Raw genomic sequence first — 8,677 nt, 5'->3', positions numbered from 1 at the left:
TCTACCTGCTCCTTTTCATGCATGGTTGCCATGTTATATCAAGGGAAAGCATGGTTTGTGTGTATGAAAGGACAAAACTGTTGAAACTATTGAACCAAGTGTGAAATAAAGAAATAAAGGAAAGTTTAATAGAAATCTTGTTTAAGCACCACAAATGTCATTGATTGTGTTACATTGATTATTTTGTTCTTTCTCAGACTTGAGAGCGAGAACACTTGATCCCTCAACAGGGGGCAAATGGGCATTTAACTTTTGACTTGATCCACATTAAACGCCACCTAAGCATACTGCTAATCCACGGCTGCCACAACTCCAGCCAGCGGGAAAAAGGTTAAATAACTGGATTCTCCAACGGACGAATGTTTGAACACCCAAACTAATAAAATACTGCAACTCAGAGTGTTTTTAGTAAAGGTACTATAACATGAATAACAATTCAGTGCAGAACTCTCAAGTAGACAATGCTGAGTAACATTTGTGAACAGTGCCTGCTACCTGTGTCAGTGTTTTCTCACCGTCTGTGGCAGAATAGCAGCTCTTGATGGAGAGCTCTGTGTTGGTGGGAAGCCAGGACGGGATTTGGCAGCTTTCTGGGTTTGATGAGGTCACTGTCCTCCTGTTGTTGATTTTCAGTCACCTGGTGAGATGGGACCATCCAGCACTGACGTCTGCCTGATACACATGATAACAAGCCAGTGCAATTTATTCAGTGTACACAATACTACAGCCTATGTTAAACTAGTTTCTATCATGTGAAGTGAAGCTCGTTTGTTTCTTTAGATTCACTCAAACTCCATGAGCTTCACTTTCATCAAACTTTAATCTTACCTCTTTTATTGTGGATGCCCATTTTGTGTAGTACCTGAATGAAAACCAGGGGTAATTATGTGAAATATGAAGTGCAACACGAACAAAACAAAATGTAAAAATGTGCATATGAGCATATTTAAACATTTGATAAAATAAAGTCAGACTGGTTATTAAATATTCTTAAATCACCAAAAAGGTAAATAGATTTCTCTAGTGTGAATCAACTGAAGCCTAAATTTAGGATGATGATTATTATTATGCAATTTAAACTGTAAAATCTAGTTGATGTGTGACACCTTTTTTAGCTAAGTATGCAAAAGCTCGACACCCTTCCTGTTAAAGGGAAAACGACCTTCCGAAAACCTATTAAATACATATAAATTGTATAATATGGCATTTAAATATAAATATAATTGATAGATTCACTATTTAATTTCAAACATGTAAATAAAATAAAAAATTAAAAGAAAAAAACATTATAATGCCATGACTAACTTTATATATTACAAAATTTACATGATCAAAAAGGAATAGGATGAAGTTCACACTTCTTTGATCCTACTCCGCTTAACACTGTAGAATAATTTACAAACCAGTGTTCATCAGGCAGCATACATGTATAACTGATAAATAATAAATTTTAATTTCAAAAACCAGAACCAGAACTCGAGTTCGATTCAGTTGGATTCAATTTTCTTCACATAGGGCCGACTGACAACAACAGTCGCCTCCAGGCGCTTTCTATTGTAAAGTAATGACCCCACAAAGATGTTACCAGATTTAAATGATCATGTCTAGCTACATGAATTATGCAGCTGCAAAATGAATTATGAAGAAGTAAAGAAGTAACTGGTTAGTATTGATGCTTGCTTCTGCCAAATAAATAAACATAATTTTCCATCCATTAGTGAAAATCTTAAGTATCTAAAATTTTTGAGTTAGGTTTCTCGAAATTTAAGTAAGCCGATTTAATAAATTGAAATTTTGTGAATTTTGTGACTCCTAACTCAAAATAAGAAAAACTAATAGATATAATTATTTTATATCTCTATATATTTTATTTATTTATTTATTTCGCAGAAATATGCTTCCATACACCAGGGTGGTAAGTCACATGCACTTACTTTTGATAGGTATCTTTATCTATAATCCGAATAATTAATTCAGTTGTTCCTTACATGGTTTTCCATTTAATAAGTACTCACTAATCATAATTGCATAAAAGCGATCAATGAAACCGCCTTACCTGGGTGGTCGGGTGGAGAAGCATTGATGAACAGATGCCAAGGAGAGACTGCTGAGCTGTGTTCCTCAGAGACGAATGCACCGGAGGAGGAGGACTGCTTTGTTTTTGAGACCGGGGTGCCCCGTGCTCTGCAGCCGGAGCACAGATGATCAAACAGGTGCCACGCTATCAAATCTCATTAACTGTCTTATGACTCTTTGTTTCCTTCAGGGGAGAAACTTCTGTTGTCTCAGAGCAGCAGCATATGCAGGGATTAGGGCAATTCATTATAGCGATAATGAAAAAACACTGCCAGCAAAATAAAGATGGCTTTTTGCGTCTTTTGCTCTGTTATTACACACAGTGATGGAAATATTCAACGCTCACATTAAAGTGTTAAACCTATGAGTCTATAATGCATTTTTCTTTGTTGTTAAGGTGCATACTTTTACCCTACCCTCATTAAATATATTATTAAATATATAAGCATAAGACATTTAATTAAAGTTAAAAAAAACAGGGTAATCTAAGACTGACACAATGAGCCAATGAGTGTAGAAATGTAGGGATTACCCATCTGTGCAACACAAGTCGGTGTGTTTTAACAGGTGTCTATATGTTGTCATCCTGACAACATTTCTGTCTTTTCCATGTCTATGATATTCAAACATGAAACATCACCGAGTCTGGACTCATGGTTTTCTCATCAGTAAAGCCACACACTACGTGCTTCAGAGGCTGACTTGCACCTCTAATTCTCAACTAAGAATGTTTTTTGATGTTTTGTGTTATGTATTTTACACACACATATATATAATACATAAATTATTATTTTTGTTCAGGTTTTCACATCATGTGTTAAACACTGTGATGCCGCTCTGCCTAAATCTGACTGAAGCTTTCTTCTAATTGATTTATTTGACAGGGGCAAATGATGTCAGCTCACTGTAGTGTGGGTGGAAGCTCACTTTAATCCTCATCCTTCCCTCTGCTGCTGCATAAGGTGCGTCCAGGTTTACAGCTGCAGCAGAGTCAGCCTTTTTCTCCAGTTTGTTAATTGTGCCTCGACATTCCACCCATATTATTTCCCTACGGGGAGCAGTGTGCTGGCCACAAGAAATGACCAATAAAAACCTGCCTTGTGCTGTATTGATTGTTTGTTACTGGTGCATTTTTCTAATACTATAATAATTTATTACTTCTCTGTAGAAGCACAAGGTTAGAGCTTATCATGTTTACACATATCTCTCAGTTTTGTTGCCTTGGTTGTGCTGCATTAAGAAGAGTTTATGAGAAAGTTTGTAGAGTATTATTAAAGTGATTTTATCCCTACATCAAAGAACTAGAGAGGTACTCAGTAAGCACATGAAATTTTACTATTAGACAAAGATCACCCGAGTAAATACAAAATACAGGACCCAAACTCTCACCAGGTCACAGAATATTTTTCTAGAGTCTTGGAGATCCTCAAGATGTTTGTTCTTACATGATTGGTATTTTTGCCCAGTGTTGTTCTTACTGTTGAATCATGAACTCTGACCTTGAATCATGAACCCTGTAGTTCTTTTATGTTGTTCTGGATTATTTTATGACCTTCTGCATGAGGTGTTGTTGTGATGTGGTCTTGGAGTAATTTTGGTAGACCAGCCACTTCTGATAAAGTTTGCCACATTTCATATTGCAACACTGCTCTCAGCATGGTTTGGTGGAGTTCCAAAGCCTTAGAAATTGATTGTCCAGATTGACTGTCAATGACTTTGTTTTCAAAGACCTTGAAAGTTTCATCTTTTCTTGAGATCAGGGCATGATGTGAATCTGTTTAACTGATTTATTGATTCAGCAGGTCTGCCAGTAATCAGGCCTGTGTGTGGCTTGTGAAACTGAACTCGCCTTTCCAAAAACATATGGGTAATCACAGTTAATTCACAATTTAACAATGGTGAGCAATTACTTTTTCACATAGGGTCAGGTAGCTTTGGATAGGGGTTTTCCCTTAACAAATGAAATCATAATTTAAAAGCTCAATTTGAAAGTAGTTGCAGTGTTGTAGATATTTCTCTTTGCATTACAGATATCAATCAAGAAATTCAATTGGGGATATCTAAATCTAATTTTAAGAAGTCGAACTTGATGGGTGAGTGAAATTGTAATTTTTCGTTTCATATTTTGAAAAATATAAATCCGATTTCCACAAGTAAAAACTCCTAGTTACATCCTAATTGATTACAAGTTTAAAGGGGCGTTTAAAACTGTAAATTTGAGCTCTTAATCAAATATTCCAGTAGGTGGCAGTAACGCTAACTGAACAGCAACAGTGTGAAGCGTAGAAGAAGATTTTAAGTCAGGGAAACGGAAATGTCAGCCGAGTGACTGCATAATATCTGTACTTTAAAATTTAGGATGGAATGCTAGTTTAGAGGAACAAACCGTCATATAACATCGTCAAAGAGAAAGCTGCGAATATGACAAATGGTAGGTTTTCCGTGTTTTCGAACTAGCTAGAACGTGTCGATAACAAGCGGGACATGAAGTTAAGCTACTTCTTGGAATTGAGGCTAGTTGAGGCTAGGCTAGTTGTAGACGTGGCCCTGGGCAGCACTGCCACTCTGTTAGCACCAAAACAAACTCCTCACATATTACAGTGCTATAGTACTTGTCTTTCTATTAAATAACAGTACTGTCACAAAGCCTGCTGTGTTTAGTATGAACCTCTTCCTAGCTTCTATTTTTTTGTAAGGCTACACGTATCTATGCTATCAGGCTTTGACTTGTGTGTGTCTGTGGCTAATGCTACAAAAAAAATTCAGGATAGCCAGGTAGACAACTATTGAACCAAGCAGCAACAGCACAGTTTGGTCAAAGGAAAAAAAAATCACTGTTAGGCAAAATATACATGCTTCACCACTGGCATAAATATTTGTCTCAATGGTAACTACAGAGAGGAAATCAGAAGGTGACATCCATAGTTTTGTTTTGCATACTATATTAATATGACGCTTGGAGTTAGTGGTTGATCAATGTCAATATTTGCTTCCTTATAAAGCAAACCTCTTTGGAGGCTGTGCTGCATTTAAGAGTGTATTTGGTTGTATCTGAGCAGAAGTGAGTGATTGTTACTCTGTGCTCTTAGATTCTCTAATATAATAAGTGTATGCAATGCCACTTTTCCCTTTCCATAGTTTATTCATTCGATGGCATCCTTGTCTTCGGGCTGCTTTTTATCTGCACTTGTGCATACCTCAAAAAGGTGCCTCGCCTCAACAACTGGCTGCTGTCAGAGAAAAAAGGAGTGTGGGGTGTGTTCTACAAAGGTAAGTATGATGTAGTATGATTCAGACACAAATGACTTCCCCCTTTTCTTTTTTATATGCTCAATATTAGCAGCCTGGTGCTTTCTTTTTTGTCTTGCACTCTTGTACAGTAATTATTTAAATTAAACAATGACAACACGCAAGGTTGGTTGAGAATAAATAGATCACAGGGCAACAAATACTGGACCCTCTTTCTCAGAACTCCTCATCTTCTTACTATAATGATCATAGTGTATGTATGTATGTCCTCCTAGTAGCATCAATCAATCTGGATGAAATATACTATATAAACTGTCTAGGGTTACAGGATTATTAATATTTATATAGGTTTTGGGATTTATTTAACTCTTAAATCCTTCCAAATTATTTATTAAACTACATATTACATATTACATATTACACTGCATATTAAATATTATATGTAGTTGCTGATCTCAAAACGAATGGCAACATTACATTTTTGTTACAATGTATGATGTTGTTTGTATATGCATTTTTGTTAAACTAGTTTTGGTGGTGTGGCACACTGGAATATTGTCATACATATCTGTTAATAAGTATATCTCAAAGAATTATATTAATAGTGCATGCAATTGATTACTTTGTCTTATACAATGAATGTGTAGCTTATAAAGAACAACAATGAAAAATGTGTTTTTATTACTTATATGTTTGATATTAATGTACAGCCATTGTTGCCTTCTCGCTATATACAGAGATATAATGGAGATAAAAAAAAAAAGAATAATAACAAATTCGTACATGAACACACAAGCGCTGCAAAGTGGACAAAAACTGCTTGTAGTTTTGGCTTTTGTTAGTAAAGGTAATAACAGTTCAGCTGTTTGGCATTTACAGTTTTATTATGTCATTAAAAACAAAAAGAAGTAAATGCGAGGCCAGCTTTATTGTACTATTTGACTGGAAGAACTTTTCCAGTCTGATGTAATACCTTCATTTCTCACGCACTTATATTGTCAGATTAACCAAAAATGACTGAATTTCCAGACAATGTAGTATGTCACAATATCCACTGTTATTTCAGCTCAAGATCTGACTTTATGTCTGATGCTTTCTTCTTGTTTTAACTCATCTTATCTCGTTCTCAGCTGCAGTAATTGGGACAAGGCTTCACATCGCTGTGGCAGTATCTTGCCTGGCCATGGCCTTCTACATTGTCTTCTTAAAATGATGGTGAGGCTAGATGGGAAAGGACAAACTTTTCAGAGAGGGGATGGACTCATCTCTGCAGTCACGTGTTAATCCTTGTTGTTGGGACACCTTTTGGATTCTATGACTGATGAACCCCCGCTGGACCTTTGGACCCATGTGAAAGTGAAGTCAGTGCTGCCCCCTTCTGATGACTGGGTACACAGCTTCTACCTTAATATTATGTATGCACTACAGATGTGAAGTACTCCACAGTTATTTCAGTGGAGGGAGAGCGCTGGGTCACATGGTAACATTCTGTTGTTGGGTAGTACTGTCTGACGTCTCCATTCACCCCACGTAATAATTAATACTGAAGGATGCAGAAGATTGAAGGGCTGTGTGTGCATTATACCTTACACCTGTATACAACTTAAAAATAGCCTACCTGTGTATATTTGGAAATAAAAATAACGCTAGTTATTTGCTAGAGGTTACATGTGATCAAAGTGAAAATGATCAACTCTGCTCATGCCCAGCAACTCTTTTTGTTTGTTTGTTTGTTTGTTTCTTCTGTCAGTGGTGGAGGGAAAGATAAAAGCTAATATATAAAAATGTCCATGTGTACACTTTTATTTACTTTTTTTGGATCTCCCATGTTAACATTTTTTTAGGTTAGAAAAATACAGATTTTAAATAAGTGTATGTTGTATATACTTTGTTATCAAAATGTATACTGGATAACATGTTTTAAATGTCACACATTAGACTGTAATTAAAATTCTGTCAAAACTCTGGAGAAACGAGTAGTACCTGCAACAGATGAGGTATATCTCAAAATTTTGCAAAAATGTGTTTGCCGTGTCTTGCTTGAAGACTTACAAGCAATGCCAAATAGGGATGGTGCTTCTCATGCCATTTTAAATGTATACCGCTGTTATGACTTCATTTCTGTCACATTATTTCTATTCTCAAAAGAAGAAATTGTTTTGGGAGGGAATGCAATGCAATTTTAAGTAAAATGTTGATCATACAATTTCTATGTATTGTTGTCTTTAAAAAAAAAAAAAGTTTATCTGCACTGATTAGCCACTTTATTAGATATGCCAGTTCAAATGTTAAACGTACATATCTAGTTGGCCAATCTCATGGCAACAGTTTAATGCATTGAGGCATGTCAAGGTGAATTGCTGAAGTTCAAACCCGCCATCCGAGTGAGAAAGAAGCAGCATGGTATATGTTGCCAGATGGGTTGGTCTGAGCATTTCATAAACTTCTGATCTAGGATTTTCCTCATCTTTCAGACTATTCTCTCTAAACGGTCTAAAGAATAACCAGTGAGTGGCAGTTCTCTGGGTGAACATGAATCGTTGATACCAGAGGTCAGAGGAGAATTACCAGACTGGACTGAGCTGGTGGCTAGTCAACAATAACTCAAAAAGCTACTCGTTGCAACCAACAGAAGATAATACATGGAGCCTTGAAGCAGATGAGCTACAGCACCAGAACACCACACCAGATGTTATAAGTTTGGCAATATAAGATTGGAAAGATGACGCCTAGTATGATGAATCTTAGTTCCTGCTGCAATATTCAGATGGTAGGGTCAGAATTTGATTTTAAAAACATAAGCAAAGATCCATCCTGCCTTGGACTTGTATTCCAGGCTGCTGTTGGTGTAATGATGTGGGGGATATTTTCTTGGTTCACTTTGGGCTCCTTAATACCAAATGAGCATTGTTTAAACACTGTAGCCTACCTGTGTATTTCTGCTGATGATGTCCATATCCTTATGACCACAGTGTATCCACCTTCTGATGACTGCTCCCATGTCACAAAGCTCAAATCATTTTCTTGAACGTGACAATTACTGTACTCAAATGGCCTCTTCCAAAACCTTGCTGAATCTGTACAATTACAAATTAAACTAGTTCTGAAGAGAACAGGGGGTCCAGCCCAATACTATTAGGTTTTACCTAATAAAGTGACCAGTGAGTGTATAAAATATATTCACCCCTGTCCTAGTGTTTTTTTTCTTTTTGTTTTTCATGTAGCTTGCCATTGCCAGTGTGTGAATGTGTGTGTGAATGGGTGAATGACTGAATGTAGTGTAAAGCGCTTTGGGGTCCTTAGGGACTGAGTAAAGCGCTATACAAATGCAGTCCATTTACCATTTACCATT

The 8,677-nt window shown here is 36.5% G+C and overlaps 2 protein-coding genes across 2 annotated transcripts in view; one reads left to right on the top strand and one right to left on the bottom strand.

Moving 5' to 3' along the window:
* The window catches only part of si:ch211-160o17.6 (protein FAM107B), a 3,734-nt gene extending 1,545 nt beyond the window's left edge, over positions 1 to 2,189 (bottom strand). The window contains exons 1-3 of the mRNA XM_063473114.1: positions 2,057 to 2,189; positions 829 to 862; positions 516 to 672 (exon numbers count right to left, since the gene is read on the bottom strand). Coding sequence (XP_063329184.1) covers positions 516 to 672; positions 829 to 862; positions 2,057 to 2,080 — 215 coding nt within the window. The 5' untranslated portion in view covers positions 2,081 to 2,189. The remainder of the gene's footprint in view (positions 1 to 515; positions 673 to 828; positions 863 to 2,056) is intronic.
* Positions 2,190 to 4,352: 2,163 nt separating this feature from the next.
* Positions 4,353 to 8,504, top strand: tmem167b (transmembrane protein 167B). Its single transcript, XM_063474421.1, has 3 exons — positions 4,353 to 4,507; positions 5,215 to 5,346; positions 6,456 to 8,504. Exons 1-3 carry the CDS (start codon positions 4,498 to 4,500, stop codon positions 6,536 to 6,538), a joined length of 225 nt encoding a protein of 74 aa, XP_063330491.1. The 5' UTR covers positions 4,353 to 4,497; the 3' UTR covers positions 6,539 to 8,504.
* The last annotated feature ends 173 nt before the right edge of the window (positions 8,505 to 8,677 follow it).

The sequence above is a fragment of the Pelmatolapia mariae genome, linkage group LG5 (assembly GCF_036321145.2).
Source record: "Pelmatolapia mariae isolate MD_Pm_ZW linkage group LG5, Pm_UMD_F_2, whole genome shotgun sequence".
NCBI classification, from domain to species: domain Eukaryota; kingdom Metazoa; phylum Chordata; class Actinopteri; order Cichliformes; family Cichlidae; genus Pelmatolapia; species Pelmatolapia mariae.
This window is presented reverse-complemented; position numbering and strand designations above follow the sequence as displayed.